The sequence below is a fragment of the Taudactylus pleione genome, unplaced genomic scaffold (assembly GCF_031769625.1).
Source record: "Taudactylus pleione unplaced genomic scaffold, aTauple2 ptg000971l, whole genome shotgun sequence".
Lineage (NCBI taxonomy): Eukaryota > Metazoa > Chordata > Amphibia > Anura > Myobatrachidae > Taudactylus > Taudactylus pleione.
This window is the reverse complement of record NW_028285372.1, coordinates 1,012,330-1,037,718: the sequence shown is the minus strand read 5'-3', so window position 1 is coordinate 1,037,718 and position 25,389 is coordinate 1,012,330. Positions and strand designations below refer to the sequence as shown.

The window sequence follows — 25,389 nt, the reverse complement described above, 5'->3', positions numbered from 1 at the left end:
TGTAACACATACCGTAGCCGTTACTCCGCAGTCCTGTAACACATACCGTAGCTGTTACTCCGCAGTCCTGTAACACATACTGTAGCCGTTACTCCGCAGTCCTGTAACACATACTGTAGCCGTTACTCCGCAGTCCTGTAACACATACTGTAGCTGTTACTCCGCAGTCCTGTAACACATACTGTAGCTGTTACTCCGCAGTCCTGTAACACATACCGTAGCTGTTACTCTGCAGTCCTGTAACACATACCGTAGCCGTTACTCTGCAGTCCTGTAACACATACTGTAGCCGTTACTCCGCAGTCCTGTAACATATACTGTAGCCGTTACTCCGCAGTCCTGTAACACATACTGTAGCTGTTACTCCGCAGTCCTGTAACACATACCGTAGCTGTTACTCCGCAGTCCTGTAACATATACCGTAGCTGTTACTCCGCAGTCCTGTAACACATACTGTAGCTGTTACTCCGCAGTCCTGTAACACATACTGTAGCTGTAGCTGTTACTCCGCAGTCCTGTAACACATACTGTAGCCGTTACTCAGCAGTCCTGTAACACATACTGTAGCCGTTACTCCGCAGTCCTGTAACACATACCGTAGCTGTTACTCCGCAGTCCTGTAACACATACTGTAGCCGTTACTCCGCAGTCCTGTAACACATACTGTAGCCGTTACTCCGCAGTCCTGTAACACATACTGTAGCTGTTACTCCGCAGTCCTGTAACGCATACCGTAGCTGTTACTCCGCAGTCCTGTAACATATTCCGTAGCTGTTACTCCGCAGTCCTGTAACATATTCCGTAGCTGTTACTCCGCAGTCCTGTAACGCATACCGTAGCTGTTACTCCGCAGTCCTGTAACATATACTGTAGCTGTTACTCCGCAGTCCTGTAACACATACCGTAGCTGTTACTGTGCAGTCCTGTAACATATACTGTAGCCGTTACTCTGCAGTCCTGTAACATATACTGTAGCCGTTACTCCGCAGTCCTGTAACACATACTGTAGCTGTTACTCCGCAGTCCTGTAACACATACTGTTGCTGTTACTCTGCAGTCCTGTAACACATACCGTAGCTGTTACTCCGCAGTCCTGTAACACATACCGTAGCTGTTACTCCGCAGTCCTGTAACGCATACCGTAGCCGTTACTCCGCAGTCCTGTAACATATACTGTAGCCGTTACTCCGCACTCCTGTAACGCATACCGTAGCTGTTACTCCGCAGTCCTGTAACGCATACCGTAGCTGTTACTCCGCAGTCCTGTAACATATACTGTAGCTGTTACTCCGCAGTCCTGTAACGCATACTGTACTGTTACTCCGCAGTCCTGTAACATACTGTAGCTGTTACTCCACAGTCCTGTAACGCATACTTTAGCCGTTACTCCGCAGTCCTGTAACATATACCGTAGCTGTTACTCCGCAGTCCTGTAACGCATACTGTAGCTGTTACTCCGCAGTCCTGTAACGCATACTGTAGCTGTTACTCCGCAGTCCTGTAACATATACTGTAGCTGTTACTCCACAGTCCTGTAATGCATACTTTAGCCGTTACTCCGCAGTCCTGTAACATATACCGTAGCTGTTACTCCGCAGTCCTGTAACATATACTGTAGCTGTTACTCCGCAGTCCTGTAACGCATACTGTAGCTGTTACTCCGTAGTCCTGTAACACATACCGTAGCTGTTACTCCGCAGTCCTGTAACGCATACCGTAGCTGTTACTCCGCAGTCCTGTAACATATACTGTAGCTGTTACTCCGCAGTCCTGTAACGCATACTGTAGCTGTTGCTCCGCAGTCCTGTAACACATACCTTAGCTGTTACTCCGCAGTCCTGTAACACATACCGTAGCTGTTACTCCACAGTCCTGTAACATATACCGTAGCTGTTACTCCGCAGTCCTGTAACACATGCCGTAGCTGTTACTCCGCAGTCCTGTAACACATGCCGTAGCTGTTACTCCGCAGTCCTGTAACACATACTGTACTGTTACTCCGCAGTCCTGTAACACATACTGTAGCTGTTACTCCGCAGTCCTGTAACACATACTGTAGCTGTTACTCCGCAGTCCTGTAACACATACTGTACTGTTACTGTTCAGTCCTGTAACACATACTGTAGCTGTTACTCCGCAGTCCTGTAACACATACCGTAGCTGTTACTCCGCAGTCCTGTAACACATACCGTAGCTGTTACTCCGCAGTCCTGTAACATATACTGTAGCTGTTACTCCGCAGTCCTGTAACACTTACTGTAGCTGTTACTCCGCAGTCCTGTAACACATACTGTAGCTGTTACTCCGCAGTCCTGTAACACATACTGTAGCTGTTACTCCGCAGTCCTGTAACACATACCGTAGCTGTTACTCCGCAGTCCTGTAACACATACCATAGCTGTTACTCCGCAGTCCTGTAACATATACTGTACTGTTACTCCGCAGTCCTGTAACATATACTGTAGCTGTTACTCCGCAGTCCTGTAACACTTACTGTAGCTGTTACTCCGCAGTCCTGTAACACATACTGTAGCTGTTACTCCGCAGTCCTGTAACACATACTGATACTGTAGCTGTTACTCCGCAGTACTGTAACACATACTGTAGCTGTTACTCCGCAGTCCTGTAACATATACTGTAGCTGTTACTCTGCAGTCCTGTAACACATACTGTAGCTGTTACTCCGCAGTCCTGTAACACATACTGTAGCTGTTACTCTGCAGTCCTGTAACACTTACTGTAGCTGTTACTCCGCAGTCCTGTAACACATACTGTAGCTGTTACTCCGCAGTCCTGTAACACATACCGCAGCCGTTACTCCGCAGTACTGTAACACATACTGTAGCTGTTACTGTGCAGTCCTGTAACACATACTGTAGCTGTTACTCCGCAGTCCTGTAACACATACTGTAGCTGTTACTCCGCAGTCCTGTAACACATACTGTAGCTGTTACTCCGCAGTCCTGTAACATATACTGTAGCTGTTACTCCGCAGTCCTGTAACACATACTGTAGCTGTTACTCCGCAGTCCTGTAACATATACCGCAGCTGTTACTCTGCAGTCCTGTAACATATACTGTAGCTGTTACTCCGCAGTCCTGTAACACATACCGTAGCTGTTACTCCGCAGTCCTGTAACACATACCGTAGCTGTTACTCCGCAGTCCTGTAACATATACTGTAGCTGTTACTCCGCAGTCCTGTAACATATACCGTAGCTGTTACTCCGCAGTCCTGTAACATATACCGTAGCTGTTACTCCGCAGTCCTGTAACATATACCGCAGCTGTTACTCCGCAGTCCTGTAACATATACTGTAGCCGTTACTCCGCAGTCCTGTAACACATACTGTAGCCGTTACTCCGCAGTCCTGTAACACATACTGTAGCCGTTACTCCGCAGTCCTGTAACATATACTGTAGCCGTTACTCCGCAGTCCTGTAACACATACTGTAGCTGGTACTCCGCAGTCCTGTAACACATACTGTAGCTGTTACTCCGCAGTCCTGTAACACATACTGTACTGTTACTCCGCAGTCCTGTAACATATACTGTAGCTGTTACTCCGCAGTCCTGTAACATATACTGTAGCTGTTACTCCGCAGTCCTGTAACACATACTGTAGCTGTTACTCCGCAGTCCTGTAACACATACTGTACTGTTACTCCGCAGTCCTGTAACACATACTGTAGCTGTTACTCCGCAGTCCTGTAACACATACTGTAGCTGTTACTCCGCAGTCCTGTAACACATACTGTAGCTGTTACTCCGCAGTCCTGTAACACATACTGTAGCTGTTACTCTGCAGTCCTGTAACACATACTGTAGCTGTTACTCCGTAGTCCTGTAACACATACTGTACTGTTACTCCGCAGTCCTGTAACACATACTGTAGCTGTTACTCCGCAGTCCTGTAACATATACCGTAGCTGTTACTCCGCAGTCCTGTAACACATACCGTAGCTGTTACTCCGCAGTCCTGTAACACATACCGTAGCTGTTACTCTGCAGTCCTGTAACACATACCGTAGCTGTTACTCTGCAGTCCTGTAACATATACCGTAGCTGTTACTCCGCAGTCCTGTAACATATACCGTAGCTGTTACTCCGCAGTCCTGTAACACATACCGTAGCTGTTACTCCGCAGTCCTGTAACACATACCGTAGCTGTTACTCTGCAGTCCTGTAACACATACCGTAGCTGTTACTCCGCAGTCCTGTAACACATACTGTAGCCGTTACTCCGCAGTCCTGTAACACATACTGATACTGTAGCTGTTAATCCGCAGTACTGTAACACATACTGTAGCTGTTACTGTGCAGTCCTGTAACATATACTGTAGCTGTTACTCCGCAGTCCTGTAACACATACTGTAGCTGTTACTGTGCAGTCCTGTAACATATACTGTAGCTGTTACTCCGCAGTCCTGTAACACATACTGTAGCTGTTACTCCGCAGTCCTGTAACACATACTGTACTGTTACTCCGCAGTCCTGTAACACATACTGTAGCTGTTACTCCGCAGTCCTGTAACACATACTGTAGCTGTTACTCCGCAGTCCTGTAACACATACTGTACTGTTACTCCGCAGTCCTGTAACACATACTGTACTGTTACTCCGCAGTCCTGTAACACATACTGTAGCTGTTACTCCGCAGTCCTGTAACACATACTGTAGCTGTTACTCCGCAGTCCTGTAACACATACTGTAGCTGTTACTCCGCAGTCCTGTAACACATACCGTAGCTGTTACTCTGCAGTCCTGTAACACATACTGTAGCTGTTACTCCGCAGTCCTGTAACATATACTGTAGCTGTTACTCTGCAGTCCTGTAACACATACTGTAGCTGTTACTCCGCAGTCCTGTAACACATACTGTAGCTGTTACTCCGCAGTCCTGTAACACATACTGTAGCTGTTACTCCGCAGTACTGTAACACATACTGTAGCTGTTACTCCGCAGTCCTGTAACACATACTGTAGCTGTTACTCCGCAGTCCTGTAACATATACTGTAGCTGTTACTCTGCAGTCCTGTAACACTTACTGTAGCTGTTACTCCGCAGTCCTGTAACATATACTGTAGCTGTTACTCCGCAGTCCTGTAACACATACCGTAGCTGTTACTCCGCAGTCCTGTAACACATACTGTAGCTGTAGCTGTTACTCCGCAGTCCTGTAACATATACTGTAGCTGTTACTCCGCAGTACTGTAACACATACTGTAGCCGTTACTCCGCAGTCCTGTACCACATACTGTAGCTGTTACTCCGCAGTCCTGTAACATATACTGTAGCTGTTACTCCGCAGTCCTGTAACACATACTGTAGCCGTTACTCCGCAGTCCTGTAACACATACTGTAGCCGTTACTCCGCAGTCCTGTAACACATACCGTAGCTGTTACTCCGCAGTCCTGTAACACATACCGTAGCTGTTACTCCGCAGTCCTGTAACATATACTGTAGCCGTTACTGTGCAGTCCTGTAACACATACCGTAGCCGTTACACCGCAGTCCTGTAACACATACTGTAGCCGTTACTCCGCAGTCCTGTAACACATACTGTAGCTGTTACTCCGCAGTCCTGTAACACATACTGTAGCTGTTACTCCGCAGTCCTGTAACACATACTGTAGCTGTTACTCCGCAGTCCTGTAACATATACTGTAGCCGTTACTCCGCAGTCCTGTAACACATACTGTAGCCGTTACTCTGCAGTCCTGTAACATATACCGTAGCTGTTACTCCGCAGTCCTGTAACATATACCGCAGCTGTTACTCTGCAGTCCTGTAACACATACTGTAGCCGTTACTCCGCAGTCCTGTAATACATACTGTAGCCGTTACTCCGCAGTCCTGTAACACATACTGTACTGTTACTCCGCAGTCCTGTAACACATACTGTAGCTGTTACTCTGCAGTCCTGTAACACATACTGTAGCTGTTACTCCGCAGTCCTGTAACACATACTGTAGCTGTTACTCCGCAGTCCTGTAACACATACTGTACTGTTACTCCGCAGTCCTGTAACACATACTGTAGCTGTTACTCCGCAGTCCTGTAACATATACTGTAGCTGTTACTCCGCAGTCCTGTAACATATACTGTAGCTGTTACTCCGCATTCCTGTAACATATACTGTAGCCGTTACTCCGCAGTCCTGTAACACATACTGTAGCCGTTACTCCGTAGTCCTGTAACATATACTGTAGCCGTTACTCCGCAGTCCTGTAACACATACTGTAGCCGTTGCTCCGCAGTCCTGTAACACATACTGTAGCTGTTACTCCGCAGTCCTGTAACACATACTGTACTGTTACTCCGCAGTCCTGTAACACATACTGTAGCTGTTACTCCGCAGTCCTGTAACATATACCGTAGCTGTTACTCCGCAGTCCTGTAACATATACCGTAGCTGTTACTCCGCAGTCCTGTAACACATACTGTAGCTGTTACTCCGCAGTCCTGTAACACATACTGTAGCTGTTACTCCGCAGTCCTGTAACACATACTGTAGCTGTTACTCCGCAGTCCTGTAACACATACTGTGCTGTTACTCCGCAGTCCTGTAACACATACCGTAGCTGTTACTCCGCAGTCCTGTAACACATACCGTAGCTGTTACTCCGCAGTCCTGTAACACATACCGCAGCTGTTACTCTGCAGTCCTGTAACATATACCGTAGCTGTTACTCCGCAGTCCTGTAACACATACCGTAGCTGTTACTCCGCAGTCCTGTAACATATACTGTAGCTGTTACTCCGCAGTCCTGTAACATATACTGTAGCTGTTACTCCGCAGTCCTGTAACACATACTGTAGCTGTTACTCCGCAGTCCTGTAACACATACCGTAGCTGTTACTCCGCAGTCCTGTAACATATACCGTAGCTGTTACTCCGCAGTCCTGTAACACATACTGTAGCTGTTACTCCGCAGTCCTGTAACACATACTGTAGCTGTTACTCCGCAGTCCTGTAACACATACTGTAGCTGTTACTCCGCAGTCCTGTAACACATACTGTACTGTTACTCCGCAGTCCTGTAACACATACTGTAGCTGTTACTCCGCAGTCCTGTAACACATACTGTAGCTGTTACTCCGCAGTCCTGTAACACATACTGTACTGTTACTCCGCAGTCCTGTAACACATACTGTAGCTGTTACTCCGCAGTCCTGTAACACATACCGTAGCTGTTACTCCGCAGTCCTGTAACGCATACTGTAGCTGTAGCTGTTACTCCGCAGTCCTGTAACATATACTGTAGCTGTTACTCCGCAGTCCTGTAACACATACTGTAGCTGTTACTCCGCAGTACTGTAACACATACTGTAGCTGTTACTCCGCAGTCCTGTAACACATACTGTAGCTGTTACTCCGCAGTCCTGTAACACATACTGTAGCTGTTACTCCGCAGTCCTGTAACATATACTGTAGCTGTTACTCCGCAGTCCTGTAACACATACTGTAGCTGTTACTCTGCAGTCCTGTAACGCATACCGTAGCTGTTACTCCGCAGTCCTGTAACATATACCGTAGCCGTTAATCCGCAGTCCTGTAACACATACTGTAGCCGTTACTCCGCAGTCCTGTAACACATACTGTAGCTGTTACTCCGCAGTCCTGTAACACATACCGTAGCTGTTACTCCGCAGTCCTGTAACATATACTGTAGCTGTTACTCCGCAGTCCTGTAACATATACCGTAGCTGTTACTCCGCAGTCCTGTAACACATACCGTAGCTGTTACTCCGCAGTCCTGTAACACATACTGTAGCTGTTACTCCGCAGTCCTGTAACACATACCGTAGCTGTTACTCCGCAGTCCTGTAACATATACCGTAGCTGTTACTGTGCAGTCCTGTAACACATACCGTAGCTGTTACTTCGCAGTCCTGTAACACATACTGTAGCTGTTACTCCGCAGTCCTGTAACACATACCGTAGCTGTTACTCCGCAGTCCTGTAACACATACCGTAGCTGTTACTCCGCAGTCCTGTAACACATACCGTAGCGGTTACTCCGCAGTCCTGTAACACATACTGTAGCCGTTACTCCGCAGTCCTGTAACACATACCGTAGCCGTTACTCCGCAGTCCTGTAACACATACCGTAGCCGTTACTCCGCAGTCCTGTAACACATACCGTAGCCGTTACTCCGCAGTCCTGTAACACATACCGTAGCCGTTACTCCGCAGTCCTGTAACACATACCGCAGCTGTTACTCCGCAGTCCTGTAACACATACCGCAGCTGTTACTCCGCAGTCCTGTAACACATACTGTAGCTGTTACTCCGCAGTCCTGCAACACATACCGTAGCCGTTACTCCGCAGTCCTGTAACACATACCGTAGCCGTTACTCCGCAGTCCTGTAACATATACCGTAGCCGTTACTCCGCAGTCCTGTAACACATACCGCAGCTGTTACTCCGCAGTCCTGTAACACATACTGTAGCTGTTACTCCGCAGTCCTGCAACACATACTGTAGCTGTTACTCCGCAGTCCTGTAACACATACTGTAGCTGTTACTCCGCAGTCCTGTAACACATACTGTACTGTTACTCCGCAGTCCTGTAACACATACTGTAGCTGTTACTCCGTAGTCCTGTAACACATACTGTAGCTGTTACTCCGCAGTCCTGTAACACTTACTGTAGCTGTTACTCCGCAGTCCTGTAACACATACTGTAGCTGTTACTCCGCAGTCCTGTAACACATACTGTAGCTGTTACTCCGCAGTCCTGTAACATATACCGTAGCTGTTACTCCGCAGTCCTGTAACACATACTGTAGCTGTTACTCCGCAGTCCTGTAACATATACTGTAGCTGTTACTCCGCAGTCCTGTAACACTTACTGTAGCTGTTACTGTGCAGTCCTGTAACACATACTGTAGCTGTTACTCCGCAGTCCTGTAACACATACTGTAGCTGTTACTCCGCAGTCCTGTAACACATACTGTAGCTGTTACTCCGCAGTCCTGTAACACTTACTGTAGCTGTTACTCTGCAGTCCTGTAACACATACTGTAGCCGTTACTCCGCAGTCCTGTAACACATACTGTAGCTGTTACTCCGCAGTCCTGTAACACATACTGTAGCTGTTACTCCGCAGTCCTGTAACACATACCGTAGCTGTTACTCCGCAGTCCTGTAACGCATACTGTAGCTGTAGCTGTTACTCCGCAGTCCTGTAACATATACTGTAGCTGTTACTCCGCAGTCCTGTAACACATACTGTAGCTGTTACTCCGCAGTACTGTAACACATACTGTAGCTGTTACTCCGCAGTCCTGTAACACATACTGTAGCTGTTACTCCGCAGTCCTGTAACACATACTGTAGCTGTTACTCCGCAGTCCTGTAACATATACTGTAGCTGTTACTCCGCAGTCCTGTAACACATACTGTAGCTGTTACTCTGCAGTCCTGTAACGCATACCGTAGCTGTTACTCCGCAGTCCTGTAACATATACCGTAGCCGTTAATCCGCAGTCCTGTAACACATACTGTAGCCGTTACTCCGCAGTCCTGTAACACATACTGTAGCTGTTACTCCGCAGTCCTGTAACACATACCGTAGCTGTTACTCCGCAGTCCTGTAACATATACTGTAGCTGTTACTCCGCAGTCCTGTAACATATACCGTAGCTGTTACTCCGCAGTCCTGTAACACATACCGTAGCTGTTACTCCGCAGTCCTGTAACACATACTGTAGCTGTTACTCCGCAGTCCTGTAACACATACCGTAGCTGTTACTCCGCAGTCCTGTAACATATACCGTAGCTGTTACTGTGCAGTCCTGTAACACATACCGTAGCTGTTACTTCGCAGTCCTGTAACACATACTGTAGCTGTTACTCCGCAGTCCTGTAACACATACCGTAGCTGTTACTCCGCAGTCCTGTAACACATACCGTAGCTGTTACTCCGCAGTCCTGTAACACATACCGTAGCGGTTACTCCGCAGTCCTGTAACACATACTGTAGCCGTTACTCCGCAGTCCTGTAACACATACCGTAGCCGTTACTCCGCAGTCCTGTAACACATACCGTAGCCGTTACTCCGCAGTCCTGTAACACATACCGTAGCCGTTACTCCGCAGTCCTGTAACACATACCGTAGCCGTTACTCCGCAGTCCTGTAACACATACCGCAGCTGTTACTCCGCAGTCCTGTAACACATACCGCAGCTGTTACTCCGCAGTCCTGTAACACATACTGTAGCTGTTACTCCGCAGTCCTGCAACACATACTGTAGCCGTTACTCCGCAGTCCTGTAACACATACCGTAGCCGTTACTCCGCAGTCCTGTAACATATACCGTAGCCGTTACTCCGCAGTCCTGTAACACATACCGCAGCTGTTACTCCGCAGTCCTGTAACACATACTGTAGCTGTTACTCCGCAGTCCTGCAACACATACTGTAGCTGTTACTCCGCAGTCCTGTAACACATACTGTAGCTGTTACTCCGCAGTCCTGTAACACATACTGTACTGTTACTCCGCAGTCCTGTAACACATACTGTAGCTGTTACTCCGTAGTCCTGTAACACATACTGTAGCTGTTACTCCGCAGTCCTGTAACACTTACTGTAGCTGTTACTCCGCAGTCCTGTAACACATACTGTAGCTGTTACTCCGCAGTCCTGTAACACATACTGTAGCTGTTACTCCGCAGTCCTGTAACATATACCGTAGCTGTTACTCCGCAGTCCTGTAACACATACTGTAGCTGTTACTCCGCAGTCCTGTAACACATACTGTAGCTGTTACTCCGCAGTCCTGTAACACATACTGTAGCTGTTACTCCGCAGTCCTGCAACACATACTGTAGCTGTTACTCCGCAGTCCTGTAACACATACTGTAGCTGTTACTCCGCAGTCCTGTAACACATACTGTACTGTTACTCCGCAGTCCTGTAACACATACTGTAGCTGTTACTCCGCAGTCCTGTAACACATACTGTAGCTGTTACTCCGCAGTCCTGTAACACATACTGTAGCTGTTACTCCGCAGTCCTGTAACATATACTGTAGCTGTTACTCCGCAGTCCTGTAACACATACTGTAGCCGTTACTCCGCAGTCCTGTAACACATACTGTAGCTGTTACTCCGCAGTCCTGTAACACATACTGTAGCTGTTACTCCGCAGTCCTGTAACACATACTGTAGCTGTTACTCCGCAGTCCTGTAACATATACTGTAGCTGTTACTCCGCAGTCCTGTAACACATACTGTACTGTTACTCCGCAGTCCTGTAACACATACTGTAGCTGTTACTCCGCAGTCCTGTAACACATACTGTAGCTGTTACTCCGCAGTCCTGTAACACTTACTGTAGCTGTTACTCTGCAGTCCTGTAACACATACTGTAGCTGTTACTCCGCAGTCCTGTAACACATACTGTAGCTGTTACTCCGCAGTCCTGTAACACATACTGTAGCTGTTACTCCGCAGTCCTGTAACACATACTGTAGCTGTTACTCCGCAGTCCTGTAACATATACTGTAGCTGTTACTCCGCAGTCCTGTAACACTTACTGTAGCTGTTACTCTGCAGTCCTGTAACACATACTGTAGCTGTTACTCCGCAGTCCTGTAACACATACTGTAGCTGTTACTCCGCAGTCCTGTAACACTTACTGTAGCTGTTACTCTGCAGTCCTGTAACACATACTGTAGCTGTTACTCCGCAGTCCTGTAACACATACTGTAGCTGTTACTCCGCAGTCCTGTAACACTTACTGTAGCTGTTACTCTGCAGTCCTGTAACACATACTGTAGCTGTTACTCCGCAGTCCTGTAACACATACTGTAGCTGTTACTCCGCAGTCCTGTAACATATACCGTAGCTGTTACTCTGCAGTCCTGTAACACATACTGTAGCTGTTACTCCGCAGTCCTGTAACATATACTGTAGCTGTTACTCCGCAGTCCTGTAACACTTACTGTAGCTGTTACTGTGCAGTCCTGTAACACTTACTGTAGCTGTTACTGTGCAGTCCTGTAACATATACCGTAGCTGTTACTCCGCCGTCCTGTTGCTGGTCCAGACTTCCTTATGGCGAGGTCACCACAGTCCTAGTGATGACATCACCTCTCCGGCAATCTCTATGGGCCTTATTTACTACAATCCGCATTTAACCACTTAACTGACGGATCTTCTCTGACTCCCCGGATTCTTCTGCGGACCCGGCAATTTCTCACCAGTTTTGCCAGAAAAATCATCAGTTAAGTGGTTAAAATGCGGCTGTAGTGTGATATTTATTTGCATTGTGAATTTAGGAAATAAATTTATCACAGGAATTCATCAGAAGTTACGATAAAGCTCTGTCTCTGCGAATCCCATTCGCACATTTCTCCCTGTATTTTTCCCAAAAAATACAGGGAGAATGTGTATGTGCATGTCCCACCGCCGTCTACCGCAACACCCACCCCTCGCGACCGCCCTCTCCCCCCGTGACCCCTCCCACTTAGCTTTCACTTACCTCCGGTAAACGCTGCTCCGGTGATGTCCTTTGGGGCTCCAGTCAGCTGGTCTCCCGGCTCCTGCACCGTGACCCCGGTCAGCTGGTCTCCCGGCTCCTGCACCGTGAACCCGGTCAGCTGGTCTCCCGGCTCCTGCACCGTGACCCCGGTCAGCTGGTCTCCCGGCTCCTGCACCGTGACCCCGGTCAGCTGGTCTCCCGGCTCCTGCACCGTGACCCCGGTCAGCTGGTCTCCCGGCTCCTGCACCGTGACCCCGGTCAGCTGTTTCATGCAACAGTTCATCAGAGTGCAGGAACCGGGAGACCAGCTGACCGGAGCCCCAGAGGACACCACCGGAGCAGCGTTAACCGATCCCTGAATCAGGTGGTTTTTCTTGCAGTGATCAGTTTGTGATCTATTAAGACCACACAGCTGATCACTGGGACCCAGTTCCCGGCTCTGCCTTTCAGAGCAGAGCAGGATTTGGGGACCCGGGGTAAACCCTGGATAACGCCATCTCCAGGTGGCATTATTATCACAGGGCTTCCCCCGGTAGTTTTTCACAATTTATTTTTAGTAAATCTGGGCAGATCACATTTCCTATTACAATTATGGGAAATGCAATCTGCTTACTAAAATTAAATGATAATTAGGGTTCTACTCCAATTGCCCTGTAGTACATTTATGTGAAACTAAAACAATGTGAAACACAAAACAGCCTTTTTCACTTTATTTTAGTAAAAATAATGTTAATAAATAGAGCCCTATGTCACACATCTTGGCACTAAAGCTTCCTGCATTGCTGCGCTAAGCACTGAGAAAAGCAGCAGCCCCTCCCCTTCCCCCTCCTCACCCTCTGACTCTCCCTCCACTCCTTGCACCTGCGGGGTCCTCACCCTCTGACTCTCCCTCCTGTACCTGCGGGGTCCTCACCCTCTGACTCTCCCTCCTCTACCTGCGGGGTCCTCACCCTCTGACTCTCCCTCCTGTACCTGCGGGGTCCTCACCCTCTGACTCTCCCTCCCCTCCCTGCACCTGCGGGGTCCTCACCCTCTGACTCTCCCTCCCCTCCCTGCACCTGCGGGGTCCTCACCCTCTGACTCTCCCTCTCTCTCCTGCACCTGCGGGGTCCTCACCCTCTGACTCTCCCTCTCTCTCCTGTACCTGTGGGGTCCTCACACCCTGACTCTCCCTCTCTCTCCTGTACCTGCGGGGTCCTCACCCTCTGACTCTCCCTCTTGCACCTGCGGGGTCCTCACCCTCCAACTCTCCCTCCTGCACCTTCGGGATCCTCACCCTCTGACTCTCCCTCTCTCTCCTGCAGTCTGGGGACGCTCCTGTACCACAAAGAAGAAGTGTGAGGCTGAATCCGCCAAAGCTAAAGCTTCCAAAGTCCAATATGAGCACAACAGAAAAGTTTTCACCTGCTGCCAGACATCATCGTGCAATGCCTGAGATGGCAGCTAGGGGCGCACTGCAGCTGGGAGTCAGTAACTGGAAGATGGAGCCACTGTTTGGGAAATGTCCTCAAATTAAACATGTAATAAAATCACATAAAAAAAAACGTGTTTGTCATTATTCTGAAAATAGACTTACAGTCAGGTGCATAAATATTGGGACATCGACAGAATTGTCATATTTTGGCCTCTAGTCACCACCACAATGGCTTTGAAATGAAACATACAAGATGTGATTTACCTGCAGACTTTCAGATTTAATTTGAGGGTAATTACATCCAAATCAGGTGAACGGTGTAGGAATTACAACGGTTTCTATATGTGCCTCCCACTTTTTAAGGGGCCAAAAGTAATGGGACAAACTAAACAATCCTAAATCTAACTTTCACTTTTTAATACTTTGTTACAAATCCTTTGCAGGCAATTACAGCCTGAAGTCTGGAACTCATAGACATCACCAGACGCTGGGTTTCATCCCTGGTGATGCTCTGCCAGGCCTCTACTGCAAATGTCTTCAGTTCCTGCTTGTTCTTGGGGCATTTTCCCTTCCGTTTTGTCTTCATCAAGTGAAATGCATGCTCAATCTGATTCAGGTCAGGGGAGTGACTTGGCCATTGCATAACATTCCACTGTTTAGCCTTAAAAAACTCTTTGGTTGCTTTTGCAGTATGCTTCGGGTCATTGTCCATCTGCACTGTGAAGCGCCGTCCAATGAGTTCTGAAGCATTTGACTGAATATGAGCATATAATATTGCCCGAAACACTTCACAATTCATTCTGCTGCTTTTGTCAGCAGTCACATCATCAATAAATACAAGGGAACCAGTTCCATTGGCAGCCATACATGCCCACGCCATGACACTACCACCACCATGCTTCACTGATGAGGTGGTATGTTTTGGATCATGAGTAGTTCCTTTCCTTCTCCATACTCTTCTCTTTCCATCACTCTGGTAAAAGTTGATCTTTGTCTCATCTGTCCATAGGATGTTGTTCCAGAACTGTAATGGCTTTTTTAGATGTTTGGCAAACTCTAATCTGGTCTTCCTGTTTTTATGGCTCACCAATGGTTTACATCTTGTGGTGAACCCTCTATATTCACTCTTGTGAAGTCTTCTCTTGATTGTTGACTTTGACACATATACACCTACCTCCTGGAGAGTGTTCTTGATTTGGCCAACTGTTGTGAAGGGGTTTTTCTTCACCAGGGAAATAATTCTTCTCTCATCCACCACAGTTGTTTTCCGTGGTCTTCCGGGTCTATTGGTGTTGCTGAGCTCTCCAGTGCGTTCTTTCTTTTTAAGAATGTTCCAAACAGTTGATTTGGCCACACCTAATGTCTTTGCTATCTCTCTGATGGGTTTGGTTTGATGTTTCAGCCTAATGATGGCTTCACTGATAGTGACAGCTCTTTGGATCTCATATTGAGAGTCGACAGCAACTGATTCCAAATGCAAATGTCACACCTAGAATCAACTCCAGACCTTTTACCTGCTTAATTGATAATGAAATAACGAGGGAATAGCCCACACCTGTCCATGAAATAGCTTTTGAGTTTATAGTCCCATTACTTTTGGCCCCTTAAAAAGTGGGAGGCACATATAGAAACCGTTGTAATTCCTACACCGTTCACCTGATTTGGATGTAATTACCCTCAAATTAAATCTGAATGTCTGCAGGTAAAGCACATTTTGAATTGATTGTTTCATTTCAAAGCCATTGTGGTGGTGACTAGAGGCCAAAATATGAAAACTCTGTCAATGTCCCAATATTTATGCACCTGACTGTATGTCCAAGGAAGTATCTACAAATATTCATATAGCGGTCACATGTAAGCCGGGTCATACACACACACACGTAGTGAGAGGGTCACATGTAAGCCAGGTCACGCACACAGCGTGGGGACAGATGTAAGCCGGGTCATACACACAGTGGGGGGTCAGATGTAAGCCGGGTCACACACACAGTGGGGGGTCAGATGTAAGCCGGGTCACACACACACAGCAAGGGGGGGTCAGATGTAAGCCGGGTCACACACACAGCAAGGGGGGGGTCAGATGTAAGCCGGGTCACACACACAGCAAGGGGGGGTCAGATGTAAGCCGGGTCACACACACCAGGGGGGGTCAGATGTAAGCCGGGTCACACACACAGCAAGGGGACAGATATAAGCCGGGTCACACACACACAGCAAGGGGGCAGATGTAAGCCGGGTCACACACACAACAAGGGGACAGATGTAAGCCGGGACACACAAGGCGAGGGGACAGATGTAAGCCGGGACACACAGCGAGGGGACAGATGTAAGACGGGTCATACACACAGCGGGGGGTCAGATATAAGCCGGGTCACACAGCAGGGGGGGCAGATGTAAGCTGGGTCATACACACAGTGAGGGGACAGATGTAAGCTGGGTCACACACACAGCGAGGGGACACATGTAAGCCAGGTCACACAGCAGGGGGGGCAGATGTAAGCCAGGTCATACACACAGCAGTGGATCATATTTAAGCCGGGTCACATACAGTGAGGGGACAGATGTAAGCCAGGTCATACACACAGCAGGGGGTCATATTTAAGCCAGGTCACACACACAGCAGGGGGGCATCAGATATAAGCCGGGTAACACACAGCAGGGGGGGGGGGGGTCAGATGGAAGCCAGGTCACACACACAGCAGGGGGGGTCAGATGTAAGCCGTGTAACACACAGCAGGAAGGGGGGTCAGATGTAAGCCGGGTAGCACACAGCAGAGGGGGTCAGGAGTGATTAGTCAAGCAGATAATGATGGAATATGGCATAAGCCGCATTGTATCCATGTATACAGAATACCCCATACATAATAAGAGCAGATACAAGGTATTATAGTGGTATTCAGTACAGGATCTTTAGTACTGTGCAGTTATACATACAGGGCAAGAACAGATACAGAGAATTACACCTAGTATACAGAACAAGAGAAGTGGTACTGTGCAGTTATACATATATACAGAGTAAGAATAGTTATAGAGAATTACACCTAGTATACAGAACAAGAGAAGTGGTACTGTGCAGTTATACATATTGTGAGAGAGACAAAGAATCCTGTCATATGTATTTTTTTTTTTTTCCATAATAGTTTTTATTGAAAATTTAGTATAGAAAAATAAATGAGGATACAGAATGAAAAAAAGGGGAAAAGGGGGAAGCCAGACATATCGCATAGCACAAAACAAAACAAAATATCATTGGTCAGCTTACAAACATTTGATTCATAGACAAAAAAGAGAACTTTTAATACACATAAAAGTAATTAGAAACAGGATACTAAAGGAATGATGAGTAGAACTACCCCGAATCTGAATGGGGTGAGCAGAGAACACCTAAATCAACAGGAACCCTATAAATAGTGGAATGACCTTGTTTTTCCCTATATTCTCCCCACTGAAACCATTTCATATGGATGGAGTTAGCAGAGGAGGAGTATTTGCTATCCAATGTTTCAAAAACAAAGTGCTTATGAACCTTGTTTTCTATCATTGTGATGTTGGGCAAGTTAGCAGTCTTCCACCCCTGAGCAATTGCAGCCTTCGTAGCTATTAAAATATGTCCTATGATGTATCTCTCACCACAGGATAATGTCCCAGGATAAAAATGAAATAAAGCAGTTAGGGGCTCCGCAGGAATGGTTGTTCCAACTATATTACTTATCATGGAAAACACCGCATTCCATAGGGGTCGAAGCAGGGGACATGACCAGAAAACATGGAGAATGTCTCCAACCAAGCCACAGTTTCGCCAACAATATTGGGAGGCAGAGGGCCAGATTTTATGTTGCCTCTCAGGTGTAAAATATGCTCTCTGAAGTAGCTTGTAATACATTTCTGAATGATTAATACATTTGGATACTGTAAAACCAGAACAAAAAATAATATTCCAATCATCTTCAGAAAGATCTACAGCTAAATCTCTCTCCCATTTGATCTGGCATGGTAATTTCCCCTTTTTATTTATTCTTATCTGACACTGATACCACCAAGAGATACCTCCTTTATGATTAGGAGATTGGAAACGAAGCAACAGCAATGCTGGGAAGGCAGGTTTCTTAATTGGAGAAGGGAGGTGGCTTTGCAACCAATGTCTCAACTGTAAGTATTTATAAAAGTCCTGCTTCATTAGTCCAAATTGAGTTTGAAGAAACACAAATGGGGCAAGACCATTTTCTGTAAATACGTCACTCAGGGAAGAAAGGCCCGCCCCAACCCATGAACCTAAAAACAAATCTGGAATCAAATTAGCTATCGTTTGGAGAGACAGATTAGGAGAAGGCAAGGAAATTTCTTCATCTAAGGAAACATATGCATGCCAGCACATTATTGTAGTCCGAACTGCTTTACAAAATCCCGGTCTGAAGGAAATTTCAGAGGGGGGCAACCAGAATAAATCAGAAAGAGGGAAGGGACGCATAAATTCCCTTTCAATAAGTACCCACGGTTTGGGGCAGTCAATTATGAACCAATCTCTGGCCTGACTAAGAATACAAGCTGAATGATAGCGTTCCAAGTCTGGGAAGGCTACTCCTCCAGCCGCTTTGGAGAGGGTGAGAGTGCTTCTTGCTATTTTGGGTCTATTACCTTTCCAGATATATTTAGTAATTATTTGATAAAATTTATTACATATAGATTTAGATAGGGGTCTAGGGATAGTACGAAATAAGTACATAAGTTTCGGGAGGAGCACCATTTTTGCAGCCGCAATCCGTCCCAGCCATGATACCTCATGTAGCATCCATTCCTTAGTTAACGTTTCATAGGCTTTCAATAATGGCCCAAAATTACATTCAATGAGATCATGATCTCTAGCTAAATGCACTCCCAGGTATTTAAGTGACTTAGATTTCCATATATATCTGTAGGTCTGTCATATGTATTTTAAACCCCCTGGAAAAGTATGTTTTACCAAGCAGATTTGAGTGTCGGCTTTTGGTATAAGCCGGATAATGGGTCCTGGGGGTGTGGCTGTGAGAGAGAAGGGAGGGCTCCATCCACTGGGCCACTTCAGGTGTTGGGCTTTTCAGCCTGAGACCAGGCTAATTAATGATTACACCTGGAAGTGGCTCATAAGAGCTGTGTAGAGTTTTGATGCAGGGCCTCACACACCCTGGGGAGAACAGACATTGAGGTTTTTGTTCTGAGACACTGTGACACTGTGACACTGTGACACTGTGACACTGTGACATTGGTATGTACTATGTTTGTGGTATGGCAGTAGGCCCTGACATATGTAGAGAGGGAGTTACCTGTCTAGTTAGAGACCAGATGAGCTATGGTTTATTTTTATGTTTTGTTTGATTATTGGTGCCTTCCAGCTTGCACGAAAACCCACGACTACTGCTGTATCCTGGCTGCTGTATGTAAGGAGGTGTCCACCTACCCCAGGAGAGGGACCCCTACCCCGATCATATCACAATATACACTGTACATAGTATGAGCATAGAGAAAATTACACCCATTATACAGAAGAGAAGTGGTACTGTGCAGTTATACATATATACATAGTATGAGCATATACAGGGAATGACACCTAGTATACAGAACAAGAGAAGTGGTACTATGCAGTTATACATATATACATAGTATGAGCATATACAGGGAATGACACCTAGTATACAGAACAAGAGAAGTGGTACTGTGCAGTTATACATATATACATAGTATGAGCATATACAGGGAATGACACCTAGTATACAGAACAAGAGAAGTGGTACTGTGCAGTTATACATATATACATAGTATGAGCATATACAGGGAATGACACCTAGTATACAGAACAAGAGAAGTGGTACTGTGCAGTTATACATATATACATAGTAAGAACATATACAGGGAATGACACCTAGTATACAGAACAAGAGATGTGGTACTGTGCAGTTATACATATATACAGGGAATTACACCTACTATACAGAACTAGAGAAGTGGTACTGTGCAGTTATACATATATACATAGTAAGAGCATTTACAGGGAATGACACCTAGTATACAGAACAAGAGACATGGTACTGTGCAGTTATACATATATACAGAGAATTACACCTAGTATACAGAACAAGAGAAGTGGTACTGTGCAGTTATACATATATACATAGTATGAGCATATACAGGGAATGACACCTAGTATACAGAACAAGAGAAGTGGTACTGTGCAGTTATACATATATACATAGTAAGAGCATATACAGGGAATGACACCTAGTATACAGAACAAGAGATGTGGTACTGTGCAGTTATACATATATACAGGGAATTACACCTACTATACAGAACAAGAGAAGTGGTACTGTGCAGTTATACATAGTATGAGCATATACAGGGAATGACACCTAGTATACAGAACAAGAGAAGTGGTACTGTGCAGTTATACATATATACATAGTAAGAGCATATACAGGGAATGACACCTAGTATACAGAACAAGAGAAGTGGTACTGTGCAGTTATACATATATACATAGTATGAGCATATACAGGGAATGGCACCTAGTATAAAGAACAAGAGAAGTGGTACTGTGCAGTTATACATATATGCATAGTATGAGCATATACAGGGAATGGCACCTAGTATAAAGAACAAGAGAAGTGGTACTGTGCAGTTATACATATATACATAGCATGAGCATATACAGGGGAATTACACCTAGTATACAGAACAAGAGAAGTGGTACTGTGCAGTTATACATATATACATAGTATGAGCATATACAGGGGAATGACACCTAGTATACAGAACAAGAGACGTGGTACTGTGCAGTTATACATATATACATAGTATGAGTATATACAGGGAATGACACCTAGTATACAGAACAAGAGACGTGGTACTGTGCAGTTATACATATATACATAGTATGAGTATATACAGGGAATGACATCTAGTATACAGAACAAGAGAAGTGGTACTGTGCAGTTATACATATATACATAGTAAGAGCATATACAGGGAATGACACCTAGTATACAGAACAAGAGACGTGGTACTGTGCAGTTATACATATATACAGGGAATTACACCTACTATACAGAACAAGAGAAGTGGTACTGTGCAGTTATACATAGTATGAGCATATACAGGGAATGACACCTAGTATAGAGAACAAGAGAAGTGGTACTGTGCAGTTATACATATATACATAGTATGTGCATATACAGGGAATGACACCTAGTATACAGAACAAGAGAAGTGGTACTGTGCAGTTATACATATATACATAGTAAGAGCATATACAGGGAATGACACCTAGTATACAGAACAAGAGACGTGGTACTGTGCAGTTATACATATATACAGGGAATTACACCTACTATACAGAACAAGAGAACTGGTACTGTACAGTTATACATATATACATAGTATGAGCATATACAGGGAATGACACCTAGTATACAGAACAGGAGACATGGTACTGTGCAGTTATACATAATGTGACAGTTGGGGTAGGGGTCCCTCTCCTGGTGTAGATGGACTCCCTCTGTACACACACAGCAGCTGTAGAAACAGGATATAAGTCTGGGGTTCTCGTACAGACTGGTCGGCGCCAGTCTTTATTGTGCCAAATGAATATAAACAAACATAAGTCCTCGTGTGGCACCCCCAGAGAAACTGCTTAGCCTGGCAGTCCTTTCCTGTGCACAGAGTGTTGCTGAGGATTGACTCTAGGACCCAGGAGCAGCCACGTGTGACCAGCTGCAGAACTGCTGAGCCCAGGATGGAAAGTGAAACTAGAGAAGGCAGAACAGGAGCAGCCATGTGGAGCATGACAGGAGCAGTGTAGTGTGAGCAGATGGAGAGAAGCAACTACCAGGAGTGTGTGTGTGCTGCACTGAGCTATGACTGAGGGCACAGAGAGTGGGGACCAGCAGCTGATCGGGGTAACAGTGGCTGTGAGGAGACCCCCCTCTATGTCAAGACAAGTGCGCAGTTTTACTGATCATACTACAGCACCAATGAGAGGAGAGAGAGGATGTGTGTGCAGGCCACGTCTTACATGATGATAGTCAGGTGCTGGTATATGGACAGGTCCCCTTTGTAGTGTAATACATATATAGAGAGGAGAGGCTGTGTGTGCAGGTCACGTGTTACATGATGATAGTCAGGTGCTGGTATATGGACAAGTCCCCTTTGTAGTGTAATACATATATAGAGAGGAGAGACTGTGTGTGCAGGCCACGTCTTACATGATGATAGTCAGGTGCTGGTATATGGACAGGTCCCCTTTGTAGTGTAATACATATATAGAGAGGAGAGGCTGTGTGTGCAGGTCACGTGTTACATGATGATAGTCAGGTGCTGGTATATGGACAAGTCCCCTTTGTAGTGTAATACATATATAGAGAGGAGAGGCTGTGTGTGCAGGTCACGTGTTACATGCTGATAGTCAGGTGCTGGTATATGGACAGGTCCCCTTTGTAGTGTAATACATATATAGAGAGGAGAGGCTGTGTGTGCAGGGCTAATGCTACATGCTGATAGTCAGGTGCTGGTATATGGACAGGTCCCCTTTGTAGTGTAATACATATATAGAGAGGAGAGACTGTGTGTGCAGGTCACGTGTTACATGCTGATAGTCAGGTGCTGGTATATGGACAGGTCCCCTTTGTAGTGTAACACATATATAGAGAGGAGAGGCTGTGTGTGCAGGTCACGTGTTACATGCCGATAGTCAGGTGCTGGTATATGGACAGGTCCCCTTTGCAGTGTAATACATATATAGAGAGGAGAGGAGAGGCTGTGTGTGCAGGTCACGTGTTACATGCTGATAGTCAGGTACTGGTATATGGACAGGTCCCCAGTGTAGTGTAATACATATATAGAGAGGAGAGGCTGTGTGTGCAGGGCTAATGCTACATGCTGATAGGTGCTGGTATATGGACAGGTCCCCTTTGTAGTGTAATACATATAAAGAGAGGAGAGGCTGTGTGTGCAGGTCACGTGTTACATGCTGATGGTCAGGTGCTGGTATATGGACAGGTCCCCTTTGTAGTGTAATACATATATAGAGAGGAGAGGCTGTGTGTGCAGGTCACGTGTTACATGCTGATAGTCAAGTGCTGGTATATGGACAGGTCCCCTTTGTAGTGTAATACATATATAGAGAGGAGAGACTGTGTGTGCAGGTCTAGTGCTACATGCTGATAGGTGCTGGTATATGGACAGGTCCCCTTTGTAGTGTAATACATATATAGAGAGGAGAGGCTGTGTGTGCAGGGCTAATGCTACATGCTGATAGGTGCTGGTATATGGACAGGTCCCCTTTGTAGTGTAATACATATATAGAGAGGAGAGGATGTGTGTGCAGGTCACGTGTTACATGCTGATAGTAAGGTGCTGGTATATGGACAGGTCCCCTTTGTAGTGTAATACATATATAGAGAGGAGAGACTGTGTGTGCAGGTCACGTGTTACATGCTGATAGTAAGGTGCTGGTATATGGACAGGTCCCCTTTGTAGTGTAATACATATATAGAGAGGAGAGGCTGTGTGTGCAGGTCACATGTTACATGCTGATAGTCAAGTGCTGGTATATGGACAGGTCCCCTTTGTAGTGTAATACATATATAGAGAGGAGAGACTGTGTGTGCAGGTCTAGTGCTACATGCTGATAGGTGCTGGTATATGGACAGGTCCCCTTTGTAGTGTAATACATATATAGAGAGGAGAGGCTGTGTGTGCAGGGCTAATGCTACATGCTGATAGGTGCTGGTATATGGACAGGTCCCCTTTGTAGTGTAATACATATATAGAGAGGAGAGGCTGTGTGTGCAGGTCACGTGTTACATGCTGATAGTCAGGTGCTGGTATATGGACAGGTCCCCTTTGAAGTGTAATACATATATAGAGAGGAGAGGCTGTGTGTGCAGGTCACGTGTTACATGCTGATAGTCAGGTGCTGGTATATGGACAGGTCCCCTTTGTAGTGTAATACATATATAGAGAGGAGAGGCTGTGCAGGTCACGTGTTACATGCTGATAGTCAGGTGCTGGTATATGGACAGGTCCCCTTTGTAGTGTAATACATATATAGAGAGGAGAGGCTGTGTGTGCAGGTCACGTGTTACATACTGATAGTCAGGTGCTGGTATATGGACAGGTCCCCTTTGTAGTGTAATACATATATAGAGAGGAGAGGCTGTTTGTGCAGGTCACGTGTTACATGCCGATAGTCAGGTGCTGGTATAGGGACAGGTCCCCTTTGTAGTGTAATACATATATAGAGAGGAGAGACTGTGTGTGCAGGGCTAATGCTACATGCTGATAGGTGCTGGTATATGGACAGGTCCCCTTTGTAGTGTAATACATATAAAGAGAGGAGAGACTGTGTGTGCAGGTCACGTGTTACATGCTGATAGTCAGGTGCTGGTATATGTACAGGTCACCTTTGTAGTGTAATACATATATAGAGAGGAGAGGCTGTGTGTGCAGGTCACGTGTTACATGCTGATAGTCAGGTGCTGGTATCTGGACAGGTCCCCTGTGTAGTGTAATACATATATAGAGAGGAGAGACTGTGTGTGCGGGTCACGTGTTACATGCTGATAGTCAGGTGCAGGTATATGGACAGGTCCCCTTTGTAGTGTAATACATATATAGAGAGGAGAGGCTGTGTGTGCAGGTCACGTGTTACATGCTGATAGTCAGGTGCTGGTATAGGGACAGGTCCCCTTTGTAGTGTAATACATATATACAGAGGAGAGGCTGTGTGTGCAGGTCACGTGTTACATGCTGATAGGTGCTGGTATATGGACAGGTCCCCTTTGTAGTGTAATACATATATAGAGAGGAGAGACTGTGTGTGCAGGGCTAATGCTACATGCTGATAGTCAGGTGCTGGTATATGGACAGGTCCCCTTTGTAGTGTAATACATATATAGAGAGGAGAGGCTGTGTGTGCAGGTCACGTGTTACATGCCGATAGTCAGGTGCTGGTATAGGGACAGGTCCCCTTTGTAGTGTAATACATATATACAGAGGAGAGGCTGTGTGTGCAGGTCACGTGTTACATGCTGATAGGTGCTGGTATATGGACAGGTCCCCTTTGTAGTGTAATACATATATAGAGAGGAGAGGCTGTGTGTGCAGGTCACGTGTTACATACTGTGCTGTGCTGCGCTGTGCTGCTGTTGTCCACTACTTCAAAGTCCATAGGGGCTGGCTGTGTTGTGCTGTGCTGCTGTTGTTAATAGGGGCTGTGTCCACTACTTCAAAGTCCATAGGGGCTGGCTGGACTGTGTTGTGCAGTCAGTTCTCCATAGGGGCTGTGTCCACTCCAAAGTCCTGTGCAGTGTCCCAGTCCTAAAGGGGTGCTGTAGTGTTGTCCAGGGAGTGCTCTGTCCATCAGGGGTGCTCCCCCCAAGTGCTAAAAAAATAATATATTTTCTGTGTTTGTGAATTGTGTGCGCAGTAGCCGCACGTGCATCAA

The 25,389-nt window shown here is 46.2% G+C and overlaps 1 protein-coding gene across 1 annotated transcript in view; it reads left to right on the top strand.

Annotated features, from left to right (window-relative positions):
- The window catches only part of LOC148454631 (uncharacterized), a 29,690-nt gene extending 15,708 nt beyond the window's left edge, over positions 1–13,982 (top strand). Inside the window, exon 4 of the mRNA XM_088460699.1 lies at positions 13,804–13,982. Coding sequence (XP_088316825.1) covers positions 13,804–13,934 — 131 coding nt within the window. The 3' untranslated portion in view covers positions 13,935–13,982. The remainder of the gene's footprint in view (positions 1–13,803) is intronic.
- The last annotated feature ends 11,407 nt before the right edge of the window (positions 13,983–25,389 follow it).